The following is a 26,166-nucleotide window of genomic DNA, read 5'->3' as shown; positions in this document are numbered from 1 at the left end:
AAAGATTATTTCTCTAGTGAGCCTGTGCCACTTAAAGAAGAGAAATTTTGGACTGACAAATTGATAATACATAAGGAATCACTATGTAAGTATTGCCACACTACCACATTACATCCATGTTAGTAGAGTTGAGGGCTCTCGTGATCATGGAAGGCTCTGTGTCGCTTGATTATAGATGCAGTTACCGCCATGATTCGGTGTCTAAAACTCTATGGGATAGGATTGACTTTCTAATATAACCTCTAGACCAATTTATTTTAAAAATTGTGCACATAAAGTTTTCTTAAAGAGTTGTTAGCCTGTGATTTGTTTTGGTCAAAACTATTTTTAAATCTTTTTAAAAATAAGGAATTTAATGTAAGTCCAAGTGGGAGAATGTTAGAATTTTAGTTCTAATATAATTTCATATGGACATAATTAAATCCCTAAACCAAGCTAATTAGGGTTTTGATCTAATAAAGTGGGGTCATTAAGTTATATTAGAAGTCTAATGTGGACTGGCTTAGTGTGGGGCCAAATAGATTCCTATTGGGACTGTGATGAGTCAGACCCTATAGGGATTACTATATAAGGAGAGCTAGGTCCCCCCTCTACCCATAACAACTAATTGTTCTCAATCACTATTAAGGAGTGCATTCTTGAAAGAGAGGGAGATATTCCGTGTTCGTCGTCTCTGCGCATTCGGTATTCTCATCAGGCCAGTTACTTTGGGAATAGAGGGGAATCACCTAGATCTTTGTTCTTTATTTTCCGCTGCAATCATCATCACTATGGATACGAAATAAGGTTGGTGGTTCTATCCCTATTTTCTATTATTTATTTGATTGTGTTCTTGAACGCCCTATGGAGATCCTGACTTTTGGGATTTTGTCCCTATTCGAATCGATTTATTCTAACAATTGAAACTCATAGATTTCAGCCAATAGTTTTGATTGAGATTTTGTTCCATGATAACGATTACCAAAGTTTCCTTCTAAAGTATAAACATCTTGTATATCCCCTGAGGTCTGTCTACCTATCATGTAAACCCCATGATTTTTAAAACCTTACTTATAGGAATTTTTATCCTCTCAATTACATTGCCCGTACTTGACCTCAAGTACATCTAATAGAGGGAGGTGGATCCCACGTAGACCCCACCTCGAGCAGTATGTTCAGGCAAGGGGTAGGATAGTCATTTCTATCTCCTCTGTTAGATGTACTTGAGGTCAAGTGCGGACAATGTAATTGAGAGGATAAAAATCCTACCTATAGACCCTAGTTCACTGCCTTTACGTTAATAGGAGGAAAAAAAATAAATGACACAAGAAAAACAAATTATCCACATCATAACAAGATAAGAGAGGAAATCTGACAAAAGACCCCAAAACCAAATACCCCCAACCAATCAACACCACCCAATTCTTCCACTCACCCATCTCTGTTATCCTCACAGCCTCACACACTGCCTTTCACTCCTTCACCCTCTTCCATCCCTCACACCCCTCACACAATCTCCTCTGCAACTCATCAAACTCCAAATCAGAAAAGCAAAAATGTCACTCACCATACCCACAAGCTTCACCAAACCCATCTCCAAACCCCTATCTACCTTCACCTCCAAACCCATCTCCAAATCCATCCTCTGCTCAACCTCAAACCCATCATCATCATCACCACCACCAATAGAATCACAATCACTCAAATCCTTCTCAGCTGCCTTAGCTCTCTCTTCCATCCTCCTCTCCTCCACTGCCGCCGCCCCTCTCCCGGCTTCCGCCGACATCGCCGGACTCACCCCATGCAAGGAATCAAAGCAATTTGCTAAACGTGAGAAACAACAGCTGAAGAAGCTTGAAACCGCCATGAAACAATACGCACCGGATTCAGCTCCGGCACTGGCACTCAAAGCCACCATGGAGAAGACCAAACGAAGATTTGACAATTATGGTAAACAGGGGCTTTTGTGTGGAACAGATGGGTTGCCTCACTTGATTGTGAGTGGTGATCAGAGGCACTGGGGTGAGTTCATCACACCAGGGATCTTGTTCCTCTACATTGCTGGATGGATCGGGTGGGTGGGTCGGAGCTACCTGATTGCAATCCGAGATGAAAAGAAACCAACCCAGAAGGAAATTATCATTGATGTGCCTTTGGCTTCTAGGTTGCTGTGGAGAGGGTTCATCTGGCCTGTGGCTGCTTACAGAGAATACTTGAATGGTGAACTCGTTGTTGATGATGCTGATGTCACGGTTGTCTGAAGACGAAGAACTGAAGGAGGGGAAGGGAAAGGTCTCTCTGTTCTTTGCTTGCTTTATTTTCCTTTTCTTTTTTGTTTTTAAATATTATTGTTTAAGTGTATGGTGGGATTTAAATCACAACATGATTTTTCACCCAAAAAAAAAAAAAATAAAATCACAGCATGATTAGTTTTGTGTGGAAGTCTTTTTGCACACCCCTGTGTCTCAGTGCAATAGAAGCGGCATGCATTGTGCTTTGCGATCAGATGATGATCTTTCTCCTTTTTTTAAAACTTAAAATATCCAATTTTTTACTAGTTTTTTTTTTGTAATAAAGGTTTTTTACTAGTTCTAGGCCAAAGAATTTTGTCACTCCATCTCATTACATGGAGATTCAGTCATTCTATCATGAGTATAATTACTTAGAATAGAAGCAAATTAATTATTCACCCCTTTAATCTCGGCTTAGTTACTTTGACCTTTCCCACCTTTAATCTCTTTGACTTAAAAAATTTTTAATAATAACTTTTAATTGGTAAATTTTATGCCATTTTAGTGTTGGAGCGGATGGAATGATGATAAAGAGACACGGGGAGTTAGTTGAAGAGATGGTCGGTGTAGATCATTTTATCTATAATTGTACTTCTACTTATTTTCATTTGTAAAATTGTAGAAAAGATAAATCTCTATGAAGACCCTAAATTAAATAACCCTTAACTGTGGTTATCAATTTATCATGTAGCAAAAATTTTCTTATTTTGAGTATAGTTGGTTAAACCAGATTTTGACTCGGACAAGTTATGCGAACTGAGCCAAAAAAATATGAAATCTGGTCAGGAGTTATGAAGACTCACTCATGTTTAAGAAATGATCAAATCAGGTCCGAATCAATCCAGAGTTTTATTTTTTATTATTGACAATTTACTATTCATGTGAAACTCATCAAGTGTTTTTTTTTTTTTGTTAAATAATTGGATCATTTACTATTCATAAGCCATAAGTTTACAACTAAACATAACCTTAGGATCTTTGTTCATTGTCTCATTTTTAACCCTTCCCCCCCCCCTCCCCTCTCACTTGTGAAGCAACCATAGCCTCACTCCATCCTCACTTGGAGAAGGAGAAGAAAGAAGACATTTAAAAAAATAAGAAAAAAACATAATTCACCCCTAATTAGGTTTGACTAGCCCTAATCACCAGGTTTTGAAAAAAAAAAAAAACCAAATCGATAAAACTTGATTTTCCAACTATGATTTTGAGACAGTAGTGTTAGAATCAAAACAATTTGTGACAATGTGGGGATGCTTTTCCACATTCATTCACATCCCTGACATTCTCTCTTCTTTTACACTCTCTCCTTGACCATGTGGATCCTATTGAAAAAATTGATTCCCATACAACTGTTTGGTTAAAAAAAAAAGTCAAAAGGTCACGAGTTCGATTCATTTGCACCTACGTGTAGATAAACATACATCTGAGAGATAATCACCTGTCAGACGAGGGAGAAGAGGGTGTGTAATATCATTTCTTCCCTTAGATAAAGGGCTGAACCACCGGTCGTGTACATACACAGCAGTGCACAAAAATTGGGCAAATTTTTTTTTGAAAACTTGTTAATTGGGTAATCAGGCTGGTTTGAGCTCGACCGAAGAGTGACATCAGCCCATTAGTGGCCCAGAGCTCACACTCAAGCCCAGCTAATTGTAATAGAAGCCCAATATTTAATCGAGAAGCCGGGTTTGTGTAGCTTTGGTGCTTCCAACATCAATGTTGAGGCTTAAGCCCTACCTCCAACATGAAGGCTACAATTTCCGGACCTGGGTATGGCACTACACAAGCAAGTACGTCCTCATATTTGTGGTGTGGGCTCGAAACTTGACGTTTTTTTGCATTCTAGATCAATAATGTATTCTAAGACGATAAATTTCACTGTTTTTATCATCCTAGAATGCATTATCAACCTAAGATGCATATCCCAAAAATGCATACCAAACACAACCTAAAGAAAACCGAAAGTTTTCCGTCACCGAGTGTGTACTCTTTACCTACGAATGGAGGTCATAATTATTCTTCCCCTACCAGACAAACAAAATGCCCTTTATTATTCAAAGAGTCCAATCTGACAGCCAAAAATGGGGTTGGTTAAGAAATTCTCTCTTCACCATCAGTAAAAAGGAAAATCTACCCATATGAGAAGTTAAGAAATCATCTGGTCTTCTTTCTCGGTTCAACAATGGATTTTGGCTTTTGACCAACTTGATTCTTAGAGGATAGTACCTGTTGAACAAAGGCTAGACAAAGCCCATTAAGAGATGAACCCTAAGGGTACCCTAAATATAAAGAACAGGAATATTTATAGACAAGAAGACAGCAAGAACACAATCTGTAGTGATGTTATGCCCAAACACACTTTTTTCACTAATAGATTCATCACCTATTTGGAACATGCATTCACATGAGCCTAAGTGAACATGAAACCCCACTTGAGGAAGGCATATATAAGATTGACAATCTTGTCAGGCTTGAGATTGCAATCTCATCTGTCTTTGGTTTCTCTAATTTTAGTAGTACCTCATCACATGAAATAAATATGCAACTATGCCTAAAAGAAGAAATGTTCTCAAATTTGCTTTACCTGTTTACAAACAAATTAAGTAGAACATCCAAACACACAAAAAAGTTAAAATCAAGGGTTACATTTTGGAAATAACAAGCACCTTATACTGCATTCATGGAGTGATTTTTAGCACCAGTGGCTACTTTTGCCACATGGATTAATGATTTGGTCATTCTTAAATATTGTTATATAAATGGCGTAATTTTTATTCACTCAAGATGAAGAAGGGATCCTTTTACCGATGGCCAACATTGTACTTCAATGAGTATCTGGGAATTATGAATGGCATTTGAGACCTCCAACATACAAAGGCCAGGTAATTGTGACAGTAGATTCATGGGGGCCGGGAAGGAAAATTTTCTTCAATGTTCTACAATCATTTGAATTTTCAGAAAAATTTTGAAGTATTATTCCAAGACAATTAATTTTCATTGAACTAAAAATTAACACATGATTAAATAATGAGACGAGGAAAACATGTTTTTAATGTTTGAGTGCAAACTAAGCTATCTTGTTGCAGATATAACCAATTCAATATAGATTGAAGATTGGAAAATTCTACAAGTAAATAGAAGATGAGTATAAGCATTTCTATCACAATCCAAATTTCCAAAACCAGCTTGAACCATCACCTGGTTCAAACAAACAATGGAAACCCAAATCCAAGATAAAACCCTAATGAAACATACCAAACATGCCCTATATGAGTAATGAGTGAAGGTGTGTTGAAAAGACAAATAAGTTCCTTTGACTGAATAACTAAGAATGAAATGGAAGTGCCTTAACCACATAACTCATAAAGTTACATGCTTATTGGGAGCTGAATAAATAGGTTTTTATTTTTTCAATTTTTGGTTATTAGCTGAAAACATGGCACCTGATACCAAGAGTACATGGTAGAAGCAAATCTTCCACTCTCCTGATTTGGTTTTGCTTTTTGATACAAATGGTAAGACACAAAGAAAATTAGGTGCCCTAAGAATCAAAACTGCCCAAACCAATTCCGAGTTGAAAAACCAATTGGACCTGCATCAATTTAGAAAACCAAAATCGTTTGACATGAGGAAATTAAAGAAAAAAAAAATATAAATATTATTCTCAAATTAGTAAGGTGAACCCTAATGATCCAGCAGCTGAACCGGGTCAGCTCTGGCTCAGGTTTATTACTTCATTACTTTGGTTAATATTAATTACTTTCAATGATTAAATGAATTTCTCTGTGAGGAGACTCTTGTCATTTCATCTTAGGGTCTCAAAGAGACCGAAAAAGTGCAAAGGAATAGTGGTGTAGTGGTATTATCGATCCAAATCTAGCAACCCATGCACGTGTTAGATTCTTAAGCTATATATAAGTCTCACCTTTGATTAATTCCTTTTTTCTTGTTATTAGAGGCTCTTCTTCAGTTCTTTGGGTTTAAGTAGATAATGAAATATTGTTCCCCTAAGAACATATCCCCTCCTTAAGAGCTTCATGGATAATTCAAGTGTAATTTTACATTTAAAACCCTAAGAGTTTTATATTTGACAACTATTTTTTGGCTATCAACTGGTGATTATCACAAAAAATTGTTCATAATTACATCAGATGTAATTAATTTGATTAATAATTCATTAAAACAAAAGCAAAACAAACTACTTAAAAAGAAGAAAGAAAGAAAAAAAAAGTTACACACCCCCAATCATCCCAAAGAACTTATCCAAACAAGTAAGAAGACAGTTTTCATCCACCGTGCGAAAGAAAAACCGAATCTTGGGTCATTGTTACTTCCCTTTTAAGGACGAATTCTAAAATTACTCTATTGCTTTTTGAACCGTTCAATGACCATCGTGACCAGGGTGAAGGAATACCTCCTTCACCATAGGTGAGGAAATCCACACCGGCAAGTAATATACCTAAAGCAGCTCTATTGAAATACTTTTTATGTACGACTGCTCTGATTCTAGACAAGGTAGGTCAAGGGCTCCTTCCTTAGTGGTCAATAAGTAAGATTTCCTATTTGGCATTATCTTAAAGATATATGCTTTTGTGAGAAAAATTCGTAGTTTCCTTGCTATGAAATGGTCATGGACCTCTCAGTCAAAGCAAGCAAGGGCGTGATGAGTAAGCGAGAAGTGAGATGCAAGTACATCTCATAATAATGATCTAGAAATGACCACTCTGCCCTCTATGAAAGGGGGAAATCCCGCCCCCCATAATGCTTCCATGCATGCGCTATTGCCCTCGGTACGTGCATATGGGCACATTCCCCCCATAAAGAATGCTTTTCCTAACAAAGATATAGTTGAAAAAAAAAAAACAAGAGAAATATGCAACTACAAAGACGGTATCTGATTCAAGGGAGAGGATTCCATGACCACCGAGTACTAATTCAGGTGTATTGTGGCCCCTAATTACTTCGTTGCCTTGGTGTGTGAAAGAATTTGCACATGGACAATGTCTACCTGTTCACAAAGCTTCAGCTCTATCCAATGGTATTGATGCTAGACTAGAATTACCCTCGAGATCTATTAGACTAGAAAAACTTCTTCTAAAAATTATTTAAAAAAAGAGAGAATGATGATAAGCACACCACTCATGTGCGTGCAAAAGTAATGGGGGCACGAGACAGAGCAGTATACAAAAGGGGATCGGGGTCATTTGGGGGTTGGGGGTGGGGGTGGGGGGGGGGGGGGGGAAGAGAGATACATAGAAGGTGCTAGCTTATGGTACACCAGCAGTGTTCCCAGCCTTTTTTTTTTTTTTTTCCTTTGAAAAAAAACCAACAAAGCTAGCATCGGTTGATCTAAAATGACAAACAGTATCCTGACACACAAGTAAAAGATGCCATGTCATAAAATCCTGCCACATAAGCCAATTAGTTGGTTTATTATGTACGCGCTTACAGGTTATACATGACACTAATATGGATAAACGAACTGTTTACACAAGTTGCTACCCTAACAGCACAAGAAGCTAATTATGGTAAAAAGGGTTTGCCAGTGAGGGTTACGTTAGTTACCCTAAGCTGCCTAAGAAGCTAATTCTATGTCTGGAAGACCCCACCACCACCGATCCACTAGCTATGCCGGCTTCTATACATTCACAGTGGTTTCCACAGCCTATATATTTCCAGCCAAAACCCTCACTACCACCACCACAACACAAACCTCTCTCTCTCTCAATGGCTTCTATTCCTGAACTCTACTCTGATTATAGTTTTGTCTCTGCTGGGTTATGTGGTATCTCACCTTACATTCCTGTGCAAGATGTTGCTGCAGAGGTAATGTTAGGGGAAGAAAGCTTTCCTTTTTTTGGAAATGAAGCAATCAATGAGATCAAGCAAGAAACTTACACCGTATCGCCTTTTTTCGGTATGTCATATCCTGAACAGCTTGGTTTTCCGGCCATAGACGCTGCCGCCGAAACTGGTCTACAACAATTTGACATTGATCCCAGAGCTGGATATCCACAAGCTATCTACGATGTCAGGGAAAAATGCAACGGGTTCTTTTCAGATTTTTCGCCGATTTATGCTTCGGTAAGTTTTTTTAAAATATATTCAACAAAGCCCAAAAAATCTTTTTCAAAATCCTTATATTTTATTTATCATTTTATTTATGCATTCTTTATTTTTTTCTTCTTTCTTTTGAACTGTAGAGAGTTCATGGTAATTCAACAACAACAGCAGTAGAAGAAACAAATGCGAAAGTTGGTCGTTACACAGAAGAAGAAAGGAAGAAAAGAATTGTCAAGTACTTGAAGAAAAGAAATAGAAGGAACTTCAATAAAACCATTAAGGTAATTAAGCTCTGATGAAAATCATTTATTAATATGAAATAATCCTTAATTAACATCCACTAAATTTAGGCTGTGTTTGGTATGTTTCACATTCTCGGACGATAAAAACAACAATTTTTATCATCCGAGAATGCAAAATCGACTTGGAGGAATGCATACCAAACACAGCCTTAGTCTGTTAAACAAGGAGTAACCAATTTAGATATGCATTTGATTTACAGTATGCTTGTCGAAAAGCCCTCGCTGATAGGCGGGTTCGAGTTCGAGGGAGGTTTGCAAGGAACAATGAATTGAATGATACATGCCAAGAAGCCCCGTCGACCATGCAAAGAAACAACTTTCTTTGTGAAGGATACTATGATAATGACAATCAGGTAATTTTTCTTCACAGAAAATTTTGAATAATTTTGATAGGAACGCATTCTCTGTCTTGGAGTGTGGCTCCTGTGCCAGTATGGGGCCAATGGGAACACATACAGAAGCATCAATAGGAGTGGGAGTACTGCCTTTCATGGGGTGGGACGATCATTTTGCCTCATCTTATGTCTGGGCATAGGGGCTACACTTCCTGACAGAATTCTTTTCCACAATTTTGATTTATAGTTCTATGTTGAGATAAGCTTCTTAACGGGTCCACTTTGGATGGACAAGTCCATATTTGGATTAGTTAAATTTCAAAACCTAATTCAATCAAATAGGCTGTTGAGGCGAAACCTTTGCATGCATTGTGTGATTGTTTGTTTGTGATTTCTATTCTTTTTTTCATCATTTTAGATTCCCAACTTTTATATTTCTAATTGCCAATTTTATGATATTTTTGTTGGATTTTGGTTGAATTTGCAGATCAAACTCAATGGAGAGGAATGGCTGCAAGAAGCTGTGGCAAGTCTCATGTACTCACCCGTTTTCACTGATAATATGGGGGAGCTAATGGCAGATGGAAAATTGGAGTTAAAATGTTCTTGAGAGAGAGAGAGAAAGAGAGAGATATTCCTCATCTTAAGTAGAATCCTAACCAAACTAAAACTCATTTGATATTGGAGGAGTGATCGTAGGGGAATGTACTATTACTTAGTTACTACATGAATTGAGCAGAGATATATTAATTAATCATAAGGAAAAAGTTTACGTATACGGTTGTGTAAACCATGTATGTGAGAGGGTGGGAGTTTCAATGGATGGGGATTTATGATTTTTTCAACTCTTTGTGAAAGACCCTCTCTCATACACGATTTACACGATCGTGTATGAAACCTTTCCCCTAATCATAATTAAGCAATTTATATAAGAAGCGGATTATATTTTTGTTTCAAGATTATGTTGCAATTAATGTCCCATGCACTAAAGGTGCTTTTGAACATTAAAGGGTCCACCAATCAAAGGTCTAAATCACTTAATAGTAAAGTAGTCCCCATATATATTTGCTTTCTCTCAATAATTTCATCACTTTAGAACAAACAAAAAAAAAAAAAAGATGCTAACCTTTGTAAAGGCTGTAGTTCTAGCTAAAGTATTTTACCCCCCCAAAAAAAAAAAAAAAATGGTTCTGGCTAAAGTAGAAACCGAACCAAGCAAGAATGGACAAAAATATTCCACTGAAGATATGGTTATTTATCTCAACCATTAAGATGGTAATTTTTAGGGAAAATTACTTGATTAGCCACTATTAGGTTTGACAAAAATGAATTGTTTTGAGTTTAGGTTTACAAAACTATCCAAAACAGTATTCATTGCTCATTTATATACCGTTTTTTACTTTTTTGCCCCCATCCACTCTTCTTCTCCTTCTTCTATCTTCGTCGACGAACGCAGATAGGAAACACAAACAACTCCTTGCAATCCCTTCCACCCCATCCCCTGCAACCCTGTACGCAACTCCCGCCCCACACCTTCTCTTCCTGTAACACACATCGTTGACATCCGAGCCAAGCACAACAGATTCAACTAGAAATGGATTGGAACAAAGTGAGATGGAGGTTCAGCAGCTCCAGATGTAATTCCACCATCAACATCTATCAATCCAAATAATAAAACCCCACCAAAAATTCCCCTCAAGATCCGAACATTCGAAATAATGATAATTAAACAAGAAGTAGAAAGGCTCATAACAAATCGAACAACAAATTATATTCCATTGGAGCCCTCGAATTTGGGGCTAATTTCGATAGACACAATTCAACGACGGAAAGATTTCTCTTCTGCTACAACCCAGAGAACTCCGGAAATGAGGAAATTGATTAGGATTTCTAATACGAATTGGGACACACAGAATTCCCTCTTTTGCTTCCGATGTCGGCAGCGTATCTGAGGAAATTTTTGGTCTGCCGCAGTCAGTGGTAGGAAGAATAGGGGAGCAGACAAGTAATCGAGGTTCCAGAGAAGGGAGAGAACGAGTATTGGGTTCGGATCTTCGAAGCCTTAGATTACAGTAAGATTGGTGGGATGACGTCAACAGGATGGGAGAGTGATGAACTGCAACCTCATCTTCGGCGGTATTATCTCGCCAGCATGTTGGATTCACCGGAGATGGAGCAAGTCGTCCCCCGACAGGTTTGACTGGTAAAGTTTTTTCTCCGCCTCTACTTCTTGTTTGACTGTGGTAAACCATTCCTTCACCACGCGGTGAAGGAAGGAACCATGTACAGTTAAGGAATTTAGCTCGTCTCCAGGGAGCCCAACATGCCCAGGGTGCTGCCAGCTATTGGGCTGTGCCGCACACATCCCTAGACGTGCATCGAGATATGTGTGGCACAGCTTAACTATTGGATGCCCTTGCCAACACCCTAGGCATTGGATTCCCTGGAGACAATCTTGATCCTCTGTCAAGGAATTTTATCCATGGCTGAAGAAAAACAAAGTCCAAAAAGATGATAAAAGTTATTTAAGTATAAATGAAAATAGTTTCCAAAATAATTTGAAAATGATTTATCCAAATTACATGTTACAACGAAAGTTATCCAAATTTAAATGGGTTCCACTTAGATACCAAAGAAGTATTATTCTGTTTTTCTCATCAAACTGTGGCCTTTGGAAAAAAGAATCAAAGGTTCAATAGACTTTCACTTTAGTTATACGTTGACTGACAAATGGAGAGGTACAATATTCTATTATTCCAGTGGATTGTTTGCCATACTTGGAACTTAAGTATTTTCATGTAAACATACGAGATTTTCAGGTTGAGTTCCCAAAAGAAAAAAAGTATTATTAAGATATGAGATTATATATAATGAAAATAAGTTAATAAATAGTAAGTCATCCAATTGAGCAGACTAAGAAATTTTATCTATGTTCGATTATGAGGACAATTAATGACTTTTTCTACAAGGGAAAAAAATCCTCTTATTTTCAATATTAGAGTACATCACCACCTAGATAGGGTCTAGGACATTAAAACTTCAATATTGGGCTAAGATTGTGTTGGATATATGTGTTTATTAAATTTTAATTTTTATTTTATGTGTGATGTGTTGTCCTAAGATTATATTTTAAAATATCCATAACTAAAGACAATATTTGGTATAATGTTCATAGGATTGTCACATTGTATATTTCTCCGAATGCGATTCAAGAATTCATATTTTATGTGTTGGATGTGATCATTACGAGAATCTTGTATGGATCACCATCAGTTGTTTATGCAACAAGGCTATCTGATGGTTAGTTTTGTTCCCATACTTGAGAGGTCTCTACCACTATAGGTATATTTTGTGCATCTTAATGTGCTAATGGTTGATGTCTACATTGGTTATATATCGGTGGGCCAGATTCATGATATGTATCTATAAGTGTCTATGAGGACATAGTCAACAATCCACATGAATTCCACTTTCCAATAAGAGAGAATATCCTAAAATAATTTACAGATAATGATTAGACAAAATCCAAGTTCTGTGGTCGTTTTGCAAATTATTTGTAAACGTATTTAGATATTATTATTATTAATTATATTTAAAATATATTTTATAAATATTTTATGTTCAATCAATGGTTAGATTCTTTGTGCTAATTGTTTTGACGGATTAAGGTTTTTTTTATGGATGTATTGTCCATAATCAAAAGCATGTTATAGGATGTTGTTAAAGTGGAAGGACTTAAATGTAATCTTTTCTATCACTCAGGGGTTTTAATGTTATTTCCTAAGTAAATAATACTTTAGACTTACCTTGTGCAATCCCAATGGGAAAACTCTATAAGGTCACATCATTTGCTGACAAATTTTTTATTTTTATTTTTTTGGACTATCCTACTCAATGGCTCATAGACCAACTACAAACTAAGGGGAAGGTTAAGACAAACCCACAATCTACAACTAGGGGGGAGGGGGGAGGGGGGAGGGGGAGAAATGTGCCTTTTTTTGGCACAATATGTAATCCAGGAGAATCGATCCAGGGAAAACTCTATAGGGTCACATCATTTGCTGACAAATTCAATACAAGAGACTGTTACATGGCAACTATAAATACATAGTTGAGGAGAGAGACACACGATATCACTATTAGCTAACGATTTTAGAATCCCCTAAATTGTGGCTCTCTCTCTCTCTCTCTCCTCTAATTCTTCTCTATCTTCTCTCTTCAACTTTTGAGAGCTAAGGTTTGTAAAACCTTAATTTGGTAAGAACATCTATGTTGCGTTGATCTTTGTCACTCGTGTAGCGTAGGTAGTTCAAGTACTGCAATCCTTTGGAGAACCGGCACTTGTCACTTCTCAAACTTGTATTACACGTTTCATGATGTGGGGATACATCTTTGTCAAACGTTCCCCCTACCAATAGAATGGATTTGGGATTGAGTCTCATCTCCCCCAGGGGTCAATAGAGGTTGGGGTTACGATGTGAGAGTTTTGCGAACTGGCACTTGTCAGTTCTCAAACTCGTATTACACGTTTTCATGATGTGGGGATACAAAATTTTTGTCAGACATTCCCCCCTACCAATAGAATGAACTTGGGATTGAGTCTCACCTCCCCTAGGGATCAATAGAGGTTGGGGTTACGACGTGAGAGTTTTACTTTTAACATAAAATAATAAGGGTTTTCTTCAAATGCCCCCCTCAAATTACTCAAACATATAAATACCCACCTAAATTTTCACTAATTCCAAATACACCTCTACTTTACTTTCCAATCTATGTAACACTCTAATCCTCCCCATTAGTTGGGACGTTATGTTTTAACATCTTGCATTTTTTGAACATGGTTAGACCATTTTGGCTTTGATAGGATAAAGTAAAAAAAAAACCCTTACCTTGACAAAAAAAAAAAAACTGTAACTCATATTTTTCAAATCGTTTAGGGTTTGAAAAAAAAAAAATTTGGCACGTTTTTCCGTTTGGTATAGTTTCAGTCTTTTGATTGTCGTTTATTTATACCTTTTAATCCAACATTGGAAAGATAAATTTAAAATAGAAAAATTAATTGGGTTTCTCTATGCGAGTATGTGGTTATATGATTCTCTCTTTCCCCTACAACTCTGAGATCTCATCTCAGATTTCTACCTGTTCTCTAACTGGCCCTCCACCAATTTGTTATCAAACCCAAAATTTCCCCTTTCTCCCTATTTCTCCTCTCTCCTTGCTTTTCATTATTAAAAAAAAAAAATGTCGATTGTTGAAAGGATCGATCATATTTGGTTGATCACTGGCTGCGTTTCAAACCCTAAGCCCCAAGTCACCAAGTGTCGATTGACCTTTCCCGTTAAAATCAAACACCTCTGCTGGTTTCGTCATGTAGCAAGGTTGAAGATATCTTCATCTTCCTCCCCTCCTCCCTGATTGACCGAAACCCTAAGACTCGTGTTCCCGATACTCTTGGCTGTGGGGTTAATCGAGTTCATCTCTCAGGTTCTGCCAAAGACATTACAGGGTTTCGATTCTGTTCTAGGGCTGGAAATCCAGAGACTACGTACCTAGGTCTGGAGTATTGTAGTCGGAATCGAGTTCTTTTCCTTGGAACGGTCGACTCCCTTGCATCGCAGGTTCCTCCCTGTTGAAATTGAGGTTTCCGCCTCTAGTTCTATTTCCCTTTTGTTTCTCCCTTCAACTTACCCGTTCTCTTATATTTAGTTTCCATAAAACCTGCAAATCTAACCAATATTCAAACAGAAAAAACCTCTAATTTTTCTTCTTTTTCAAACCCTAAACGATTTGGGAAAGATGATTTGCAAATTTTTTTTCTTCAGATAAGGGTATTTTTGTCACTTTATCCAAAGACAGAATGGTCTAACCATGTTTAAAAAATGCGAGACCTTAGAAAAATAAGGGTGCATTTGAAATTAATGAAAGCTCAAGAGGGCATTTATACGTTTGAGAGGGGTGGGGAAGGAAATGATGAAAAGACAACTCACAATTTAATTAAATTAAAAGGGTACTCTTCTCTGTGCTGCAGTGCAACCTACACCTAGAGACATGGGCAGCCTGTGCAGGGTGGTCATTGCGTCCACCCCATGTGCCTGGGCATAGGTTGCGCTGCGGCACAGAGATCATTCTCCCTAAATTAAATTTTGAGTATGATCCAAACTGTCCCTTTATATGTATAGTGTATAGAGTTTATCTATGACTTAAAAGAAACATAGGTGAAAAATAATTACATAATAATCGCAACAAACACATGAATTCTGATTTCTATAAAAATAAAACTTAAAGATGACATTAGAACAGGAGCTTATTAACATATTTTAGAAAAACCAACAACCTATACAGATTCTGTTTGAGTCGACCTTTAAGATAAAAATTGTATAAAATCAAATCTAAGGACATCACAAGAACTTAGGCAAAAACCAGGCCATTTAATGGGGTTTTCAAACCTCAAATTCCGGATGGTATTTTGGTAATTTTAACCACTTGTAGGCTGGGCCCAGATTTATTTTTCTATAGTGACCCTTTCAGAATACTATTTGAAGCGGCCCACAAATGACTATAAGGAGGAGCCCATTAACTCGTTAATAGAATTATGGTCATCATCATCATCATCATAGAAGCTCACCATTGTATGTGTATAACCAAAGTCAAATTAATGGTGTCAAAATTGGATGCCTAGATCAACATAGAAGCTTCCCTATCAAAGTCCAGAAAATGACAGGGAAAGGATAAGGTTTGGGTTCTATATTTCTATCTTTAATGTGAAGATAACAGTCGATCCAAGGCTTGCTCTGGTGGTTCACTACTCCTTAGGGAGAACTGCGTCAGGAGCTTGTTCTATAATATGATGAAAAGAGAATCATGATCTAAGAGATATGGATTGAGAGTGAATTGTATCCATTAGGGAGAGAAAGGTCCGAATTACACAAGGCAGATATGTAAACGGATGGTTGAAAATCTGAATCCGATCTGCATCCGAATCTGTTTAAAGGTATCCGTATTCGACCAAGGAATATCTAGCTCCGATTTGTATCTGTTCCAAATCCGATCCGTTTACATCCCTAATTCTACTGTCCAATCTTTCCATGGGATAGGATAATAAATCAACAATAAAAGAAGAAGATTGGAGAGGTACTTCTCTGGTCTGATAGACAATAGAAGTTCTTTGTTTTTAGACTCAAATATAATCAATCATACACCCTCCCATGTGTTGGAACACTCCCCTATGCATGTCAATGAGCCCTTTTAGAGTCTCATGCATGCACCCTCTTTGTAGTGCAAAAATCCTTTTTTTCTTTGATATATTTTGTTTAGCCATGTGGCTAAGTTTGTCTAGGGTAGAACTTTACATATAAGTTAGGACCTTGGGATCCATCTGTCTATAAAATTTTAAGTCTCGTTTGACATGTCATGTGGCAAAACTATGCATCATCAAATAGATCCCTTCCTATATAGCCTTTGGAAAATTTGGGTCCCACAAGTTTATCATAACAAGAGAATTAAGGTGAGATGGGAGAATCCAATCCTAATCTATCATAATCTTACACTCATGTGGTTCTTGAAATGAAAGGTTGGATTGGGCACCCAACCCATACAATTCAACTATTATTGCTTTAAATATCATGTTTCTCCCTTGAAACTATTAGTCCTAGAACCTCCAAGATCTAGGAAGAGTGGTTAGACTGTATTTAGTTTTCAAAATCTAAAACTTTTCAATACCTTCATTATGGGTATGGTGAAAGGTTAACATAGAACTAGTCAAACAAATTGCAGGGCTCAGACATCAGCCAAGTATGCATTCCATATTTGGAGATTAAAGATTTTTTGTTAAAAAAAAAGGGGTTTTCTTCAAAGTAGAGTTTTAGGGTTAACATTCTAGATTAACAAATATTTTTGAAAGGGGGACTAGAGTGTTACATAGTTTGGAAAGTAGGGGTGCATTTGGAATTAGTGAAAGTTTAGGGGGCATTTGTACGTTTGGGCAATTTGAAGAAAACCAGAAAAAAAAAAAAAAAAAACACACTAGAGGGTTCTAAAAGAGAATCAGTGGATGAAAATAGGTTCAAGACCAGGTCACTTGTTTCATACACAACTAGCTGTGTTTGGTATGCATTCATGGATTCTCGGACAATAAAAACAACTATTTTTATCATCTGAGAATGCAAAATCGACATTAGAATACATTCCAAGAATGCATACCAAATACTGCCCAAATGAGCAGTCTCCCCTCATCTTTAAAATTTTTTTTCCCTAAAGAAGCCTTCAATTTACAAAATCAATAATTCAAAGGTGCAGAGAGGGTTTTTGAACTTTAAGACATTAATTATTATGGAAATCAATAGACCGATAAGGCATATCAAATCCTCCATAAACAATCACATATTATAGATAGACGATTAAGGATGCAGGGTTAGGATTAAGTTAGGACTTAGTTTCTGTTTTTAGGGTCTGTGGTATGAAAAGTCTGAACTTCCTACACAGTTCAAATGGCAATTGAGTCCTCTTTGCATGTTCTTTATTGGGGGTGGTGGAGGTTTTATTAATGTCAAATTATGGTGATGGTTAGTTATTTGTGGAATTAATTACTGATTAATTATTAGAAAATTTATAGATTAGTTAGTCAATGTAGCGAAGAAATTTTCTATTATCATAGTAGTAAATTATGGACCAAATTTAGAGAGAGAGAGACTTCATAAATAGTTTTCTATCCAAAAAGAACTTGGAAGTATAATTTCCAATCCAATCCTATAAATAGAGTAGGTCAAGAGTCCAGAGTAGTTCATCTTTAAGGAAGGAAAGTAGCAAGGATTTCACACATATCTTTGTTTGTGGAAACATGAAGCAGAGATGGATGTGAAGGTTGAAAAAAATGTAACAAATTACTCAATAAAGTCATTAGCAAAAGCCTTCTTCCACTGTGAAATTTCTCTTAGTTCATTTTATTTCTATTGAAAGAAATCATTAATTTTGCTTCAAAATCTGTATTTGATATTGATGTAATTGTTTGTGAAGATGGTTTGACTAGTGAAAGCACAGCTTGTTTGCTACTAAGTACAAGTTCTCACCGAAAGGCGCTATTTAAGGGTCATATTCATTGAATATTCCATCATTAGTCTCCATTAATCTGTATATAGTGATTGATAGAATTCTATTGTCCTCAAATGTCCTCTCCATCTAATTTTAGAGAAAATGGTTAACTAATGAATGTTTTCTTATCTTAACAGCGATCATCACCGACAAATCCTTCTATGGGTCCTTTCGATCGAGAAAGTTTTGGATTTGAATCTATAACGCGTTTACCACAACTTTAAGATATCAAAAATCATATTGACTTGAGATGTTTCATCCCATTAGAACTTTAGCTTTTCCTCCCAGCTTCAGAGGACATATAAGTTCCATTTTTAGGTTGGTGTCCGTCATAGATGATATAGTAAAGACCTCAAAACTGATGTGTTAAAGGTGCCCAACTTAAAAACTCTCACATGAAACAAGGTTTTGAATGTCTAAATTCTTACTTTTTGTTATGTGTATAATGGGGTTCACTCTAGTGTATGGACGTTAGATTGAATAAGTTTAGTATGAGATAGGTTAAAGGACTTGATTTCATGCGTTCCATCAGCTTTAAAACTTTAAGGATATCGATCAAACACCTAACACTTGCAATGTGAGAGGTCACCTTCATGAAAATAAGGTGTGTTTCATTTGCTTTACCTTAGTGCTTTCTTACGAAAGGAGGAATGTGTGTTTGTAGCACACCTTTATTTCAACTCTTTATCTACAAGCCTTTAGGAAGAAAAAGATCTAAAGAAAAAAGAAGTAAAGAAGATGATAAGACATCCCTTCCTCTTACCTTTGGCATGTTCATGTTGACTTTTCATGACAGAAATTTTGAAACTCATTAAGTCATGCTTCCAACAGAAATTCAAAGCGCATAAATAAAATTAACCCGTTGCTATCAGTTATACCTGCCCGTGATGAGGAAGTACTGCCCTCTCATGTCTCTTTTTACATTTTTTGTTTTATATTGTTTGCATTTGGAGAGGGTTGAACCTTTCCCTTTCCCTTTCCCTTTCACTTGTCGAGGGCGGATCTTGGTGCAACAGTAGAGATTACTCTATTGTGACCAAGTGGTCACGGGTTCGAGTCTAGAAATAACCTCTGTTTTTGCAAAGGTAAGGCTGCGTACATGGTATGCCCTTGTCAAATGCAAAGGGTTTCTGATTTGTATCGATGCAATTCAGGCCAGGCCCAGGCTCAGTTGGGCCATTTATGAATCAGGAATTGGGCCAAGCCATTAAATCTGAGTCAGAGTATCTTATGAGCCGTCCAGGTTGCAGCCTTATTGGCCCATGGTGTAGGCACTATGAGACATTAGGACTCACTTCTATCTTGGAAGAGAGCTAGAAACATACTTGGAACTCCAGGATTCTAATCTGACAGAAACAAAGTAAAATTCCGGATACTATCATATGTATAATATTACAAAACTCACTGCCTTTAAAAAAAATAAATAAATAAAGAATGCCAATATATGCTCCCAAAAATTTATTTTAATGGAAACGAAACTTTTAGAACAAAGTTTTCCTTCATCCATGGTGAAAAAAGAATCTCTGGCATTTGGGAACTTTGACAATATGGGCTGAGTGTTAATGATGAGACTCACTACTCCAAGGGTCCAATTACAACGTCAAATCATATTGATGAAGAGATTCTCTTTTCACCGTGGGGCCATGAAAAACTTTCACCAAACTTCTAATTTTTAAGCAAATATGGGTGAGGGTCATCTAGAGACACTCTAGCAATTGGAATTCACCCAAAATCATTGGATATTGAGGGAGTTATTCTTCTCCAGTCCAAGGGTGCAAGTACTTGGAGGCAAAAGGATAGAGTTCCAAGCAAGATGGAACTTCGAAGAGTAAGAGTCCAAAGCACAGGAGAGTCCTATACCAACAAAATGGGCCTAAACGTTAATGGGCAATTAATTCTGGCAAGAAAAAATTTAAAATTTATGATTCTTGGTGCATTTGAAAGGTTTTTCTGAATATTTTAAAAAGAAAATAGAACAAATGAATGGTTTCGGCAGTATGGTTTCATGTTCTTTCAATCCAAATCCTTTAGTAAGGGGCGCATCTGTGAGTCTTACATCTCGTTTTGGGGATCGGAGCAAGGGTTCCCCATAGTTCTAGACCTGTCCAGGAATGGTGAAATGACCACCCTGCTCCTGTGAAATGAGTGCAAGGCCACACAGCCTGGCAGCGATCCCATTTCCTAGAGAGGGTTGCAGTATAAAGGAGCACACCAATGAGATGTAGCGAAACAGCTTTGTACGTATGAGAGCAACAAGGTCGTACCAGGTGGGGAAGAGAGAGAGAGAGAGAATGCTAGCGTAACCTTCCCTGATGGCTCAGAGAACTATCCTCCTCACATGAAAATGACCTCATTGTCATTCTATGTATCAAACCATTCCGCTGCACTTCATCAGTGCAGTTCTCTATACCACTTGCTTAGAAAACCCTCTACCTAAGAAGTAAGAACTATTAAATACTTTTACCAAAAATTGGTTTAAAAAACCATCTCGACATAGTTGAAAATGTTTTAAATTTATAATGTGCATTAGACTAAGATATTGATGGTCTCATCATTTCGGATATCCAGCAATTTACTTGTGCCTTTCATGAATGTGAGGTGGTCCATATTCCTAGGAATGCTAACTCTGTTGCACATTTTCTAGTTCGGCAGGCCCTGTCTTCGGCTAGCAAGACGGACTGACCTATTTCCCTTTCATGATTTTGGGATCTCTGTAACCTGGAAGCTATGAACCCTACTGGCTTTTCTTTTCAATAAATAAATTTCTTACCAAAAAAAAAAGATATTGACGGTCTCCTTGTACCCTTTTTGTGTGTTGGGGTGGGGTGGGGTGGGGTGGGGTGGGGGGTTCTCATGCTCTACTAACACAAGCATAAGAAACACTGCTAACTAGTGATATGATTTTGGCCTCCAAATAGGGATAGGGAATGATCGAAGAAATGGACCCTGCAGTGTCTGTTTGATAATGTCAAGATACAAGCATAATCCAAAATGGCATGACCCAAACATAACTCAAGCACATTATGAAATAATACAAAAAAGAAAAAGCTCCTACCACAAACAAGACATGATACACAGCTACCTCTAATGAATGGTCATATGTCTAGAACAACATAAAATGTCATTAAATAAATTTGCAAATGCCAAAAAAAAATTCAAATAAAGTGATGATTAGTTTTTTTCAAACATAGGTGAAGAAAGAATCTCTTCATTGATAGTGATTTCACGTTATGATTGTATGCTACCTTTCTTCCATTTAAACGGAAGGATAAGATCCTATAGATGAAGAGATTCTCTCTTCACCATGGGTCAAAGAGAAACACCAACTAACCCTCTCTCTCTCTCTCTCTCTCTCTCTCTCTCTCTCTCTCATGATTCTGTGGGGAGTAGGCATCAACCCTAGCTGAAACCTACCAAGGACTTAACAGACCGAGTTGATGTCATGTTGGTGGGTTGTCCCCTCTGCTTTCAATTTTGGAGTCTAATGCAAGAAGATGCTATTTTACTCACCCATTTCTATCCCTACTCGTGATAGATCAGTTTTAATCCAATGGCTACAAGTTGGCCCATCTGCAACCCCACATTTTTCAAATTATCATCTCCCAACTATGAAGTCTTTTTTGGTTAAGATTCATAGTTTACACAGATCATATACTTTTACCTGGGGTTTGCACTCGTAATTGTGTTACATGAAAAAATGATGCGACAATTCTGATAATTGGATATTTAGGAATAGACCCAATCAGCCACGTGCATTGCATCCTCTCAATTGTTCATGCACCTTCTCTATAGTCTTGAACCGTCAACACTTTGCCTTGCCACTTGGTGAATTCCATTTTGGTTCAAATTTGAAATTTAAACAGAAAGTGGATGCAGTTCATGTAATTTTCATTTTTTTTTGTAAAAACATGTGAGCATGAGACCTTGGGATTTGAAGGGCACTTCTAGTCCTATTTACAAACATGATTACCAAGAACCCAATTCACATGAAAAGAAGTAGAATTCCATTTTTGGTTATTTCTTCCAGACAAGTTTCACCATCAACTTTAGGTGCTGTTTCCATTTCCATTTCTTATATTGTTTAATTCTTCGCCTTTTTCGGCCATGTTCAATGCTTTGCTTTTCTCAATATGGAAGATGGCTAATTGTTACAGAAAATTAACAAAAACCCTTTTTTTTTTTTTTTTTGTTCATGTTTCTTGTTCCCCAAGGAATCAATGGCAAAAAAATATATCTTTAAAGGGAGATATAAAACAAAACCATGACAATGAAAGCAAAACAAAGCAACAATATAAAAAAATTTCACTTATAATAGCTATTTAATACCTGATATCCATAAGTTAATTATATATTTACAATATGGTTAATGATAAAGAATCCTCCCAAACCATATGGGTGGATCATCATATCATATTGACCACTGAGTTACATGAAGAAGTATTGTAAAGATGTATATGAGAACAGGGGATGTGAAAGATAAGGGGAGGGAGGGGAGTATATAATAACTATTAGGAGGCAAGCCAAAAAAAAAAGCCCACAGTAATAGAAGGAAGACATGCTTCATAAACTAGCATGACCACAAGGACTCCCCTAAATTGGCCTGATCTACCATATCTAAAGCAAAGAAAGACTTGGTGTGTGGGCTAATTAGCTTGGAGGATGGGGAAGCACTATCACTTGAATTACCGCCGTGATTCGATGTAGATGCTGCTTGGCGCATTCTCATATGGACTACCTCAGCCTGTGCCAGAGCCAATTGGGTTTGAAGGACATCAATCTGTTGTTGCAGAGAAGAAATTGCACCCACACAACCATAGACAGGGTCTCTCACCCTTGCATTAGCTTCATAAACCATGCTACTCACAGCATCGCCGCGTTGGTGCAGTGGTAATTCCTGCCAAGTATCACAAACCAATCTGTGTCATCATCAACAATGGATATAAACAAATGACTTCAATCATTAAAATCCAAAAAAATATGGTTTATGCAGCACATGGATCAACCTCAACACATCATGGAAGTATTGAAGCATCTTTAATCTATGACTATATGTGCATAATTGCCTATTTTGCAATAGCCCATTAAAATAATTAGTCTGCTTCTATTCTTGTTCAACAGTAAATGTACATAGTTTTTTTCCCTGTGAATCAAAAGAAACTGCAAATTATGAAAGATTGAAGAAATTTCCTCTAGGATTTAGGGCCTAACCTTCAGCTGAGAGTGACATAGATGTCATGTAATGTTTGTGTCATTGATTGCATCACTATATATATATATATATATATATTTTGAAGGTATTTATACTTAAACAAATGTTTAATATAAAGTAGAAATTCTTATCTTTTCTGTCAGCTACAAGGTACCAACCCCTGTTTGGACTTATATGTGGACCAGTCTCTATCAATAAGGTCCCATCTCTAAAGAAACAATTCAAATGATCCATAAACACCTTCCTCTTGAAAATTCACAGAAAAGGTTAGACATTTCCCTCTAGTTTTCTTTGCTAAAGAAGTTGCAATAGTGGAAAAGTAGAAACCAAGTCATTTTTGTGATAAGAATCAATTCATATACTCCTTTATTTATTCCCCTAAAAACAGATCAAGTACCAAAGTAGAAAATAAGCCATTCTAGAACCGTAGAAGATACCTTCAACTATGATCAAAATGGTGGTTACATCCCACTTTTTATTAGCTAAGGAATCACATAAATACAGTAAAAGAAGAGGAGCCTCTACCATTCTTTCACATAAAGTGATACTTGCCATAAAGTGAGATTAGAGCTATTTAAGTGTTTGAAATGACTTGAATACCCAAAAATCTCTACTTTCTTCAACAATTCTCAAGGGAATTACTGTATAAAATTTATTTCTGATGCACCATATGGAGGGCTCAATTGAGAATTTTGATGGTATGACAGTGAATCTAAGAAAGAAAAGGGGCTTCTTAGTAAATTCAACTAGTCAAGTGAGATTTTATGTTTCTTTGAATTGACTACCAAGTGTTTGTGTATTTACAAAAGTAAAACTGCCAACTCCCTCACTCTTGACAGTGAATTTCTTGCTTACCACCAAAAGAAACTTTTAGTAACACTTCTAGGAATCACCCATCAACAGCTTATGCACGGCAATATATAATACTTGGAAGGTCTGCTAGCAAATAATGGGATTTTAGTAAACTGCAGGAATGGTTATTAGTTAAATTTCAGATTACCCACATACCCTCTTTCCTATTCCCATTGAGTAACCATCAGGTCCATCACTGTACCCTCTATTTAGAAGATACCCATAACCTGAAATACCCAAAAGACAAAGAGACATTCTCATTAAATGGCCAATTGCCCCTAACCACCAAGTCAGACAAAGTGGGAGCCCTGCATTCATTAAAAACCCCAAATGAACATAATCTGAAAGACCCTTTATCAGAAAATAACAATTGCGTATTAAAGCAGAGAGAGACAGAGAGCCCTGTACTCACAAAAGATCAAATAAACATAATCTTTCTGTTTTTGTAGCCTAATGAACATAATCTGAAACACCCATTATCACAAAATGTCCAATTACCCATGAGAGAGAGAGAGAGAGAGAGAGAGAGAGCTGAACCTGTAACATCTTGTTGACATTACTAGCACCAAACACCTTGTGGACATTAGCAAACTTCTGTGGCTCATCGGCAGGGAAGTAAGGGGCAAAGACACAATCCTGAGCACACCGCCTTCTAAGAAGCTTGCACGCAGCACAAGGTGATGCTGCCCCTTGTTTCCTGCCGGCCTCCTTCATGTCGTCTCAAAGGGTGGGTACCCTTCACACTCCTTTATACAGGACACCTTACCCTACCAGTTGCTGTGCAGTGTGCCTTTAAGAGACAAAGAATTGCAGTTGTGGGTAAGTTAGTAGTAGTAGTAGTAGTAGTCGTCGTAGTAGTAAATAGTGTTTGATGAAGTACAAGAAGAAGAAAAAATGGCAGAAGTGGAAGAGAGAAAGAACAAAGACACAAGAAAAAAGTAACACTACAAGAGACTAGAGAGAGATATAGAGAATGTGAAGAAGGAATGGTTGGATAGGGAAAAAGGTAAGGAGGGGGTGAGAGGGAAGGGGTGATGGGTCTTATATAAGCATTTTGAGGAGGGAGAGGATCTTTCGTGGGTTCCACCAAAGCAGGACCCGATAGATTTTGCTCGACAAAATCATCTCTGTTGACAAGATCTATTGTCCCAGCCGTTTTAATATTATCTTTTTCTATTTTTCTGCAAACATTTAATATGGAAATTATTTTTTTTCTTAATTTTCAAGGCTAATGGTGCATTGATATCCTTTTATTAGCCTTTTTTTTTTCCCCCTTCTTTTCTTTCTTTCTTTCCATTTTGGCTTTTTATTGGCTCAAGTCGACTCAGTTTGGCTCAGCTTGACCTGGCTTTTGTTGCTTGGAAGAAAATTTTAATTTGCTGATCTCAACCATGTGGGGTTTCTTGTCTCTTTAGAGTTATCTTCATGTGAGGTTAGGGTTCAAGGTATCCGAATATAAGTGTAAGGGGAGCGTTCTCTGTGGAGCAGCGTGGTGCGGGTCAATGAAAGTATGCATAGAAGCATCTTGGGGGCAGAATCTCTCTAAGGGTCATCTGTCATGTGAGGCTAGGGTTCTAGGTATTGGTATATAAGTAGGGGTCTCTCCACACATGTGAGTCAATGAAAGTACGCACAAAAGCATCTTGGGGGTGGGATTTTCTCCTTTCATAGGAGGTGGGGTGGTCATTTTGCCCCCACTGTATCTTAGTTCGTATTGAAGTCAAAATCATCTTATATAACCGTATCAACAAATTCGTATTGATATCATTATAAGTATCAGCTACCAATCCCAACAACGTGCTTTAAATCCTTGTGTGTGGTCATTCATCTCTATACAGGTTAACCCATGGTCCTACAGCTAAGTGAAGAAAATGAACTAATTTAAGGTCAATTATGGCATTTAAGATCTTCTCTAAATTAAAATGTAGATTTTTTCTCTTGTAAATCCTCCACAAGATTTACAAAGTAAAACAATTGGTCATAATCTTCGAAATCAATTTGATTAAAATGTCCTAATCATCCAATAAATAGATTTGTACATTCTTATT

General features: G+C 37.1%; 2 protein-coding genes across 2 annotated transcripts; one reads left to right on the top strand and one right to left on the bottom strand.

Annotated features, from left to right (window-relative positions):
- The first annotated feature begins 1,464 nt into the window (after positions 1-1,464).
- Positions 1,465-2,243, top strand: LOC122651863 (photosystem I reaction center subunit III, chloroplastic-like). The gene has a single exon (XM_043845423.1). It carries the CDS (start codon positions 1,536-1,538, stop codon positions 2,238-2,240), a length of 705 nt encoding a protein of 234 aa, XP_043701358.1. The 5' UTR covers positions 1,465-1,535; the 3' UTR covers positions 2,241-2,243.
- Positions 2,244-22,325: 20,082 nt separating this feature from the next.
- LOC122649736 (LOB domain-containing protein 4) lies at positions 22,326-25,099 on the bottom strand. Its single transcript, XM_043842980.1, has 2 exons — positions 24,656-25,099; positions 22,326-22,951 (listed from the first exon to the last, which is right to left on the bottom strand). The coding sequence occupies exons 1-2, from the start codon at positions 24,830-24,832 to the stop codon at positions 22,625-22,627; spliced, it is 504 nt and encodes a 167-aa protein (XP_043698915.1). The 5' UTR covers positions 24,833-25,099; the 3' UTR covers positions 22,326-22,624.
- Positions 25,100-26,166: the final 1,067 nt, after the last annotated feature.

This window comes from Telopea speciosissima, chromosome 2, assembly GCF_018873765.1.
Source record: "Telopea speciosissima isolate NSW1024214 ecotype Mountain lineage chromosome 2, Tspe_v1, whole genome shotgun sequence".
Lineage (NCBI taxonomy): Eukaryota > Viridiplantae > Streptophyta > Magnoliopsida > Proteales > Proteaceae > Telopea > Telopea speciosissima.
The sequence above is the reverse complement of the archived record's forward strand: the minus strand, read 5'-3'. Positions and strand labels throughout refer to the sequence as shown.

What these genes read in the sequence shown, in the direction of transcription:
- LOC122651863 (XM_043845423.1), top strand. Translation starts at nt 1,536, where the DNA reads ATGTCACTCACCATACCCACAAGCTTCACCAAACCCATCTCCAAACCC.
- LOC122649736 (XM_043842980.1), bottom strand. Translation starts at nt 24,832, where the DNA reads ATGAAGGAGGCCGGCAGGAAACAAGGGGCAGCATCACCTTGTGCTGCG. An exon ending in ATGTCAACAAGATGTTACAG is followed by an intron (nt 22,952 to 24,655) that starts GTTCAGCTCTCT and finishes GATACTTGGCAG; the next exon opens with GAATTACCACTGCACCAACG.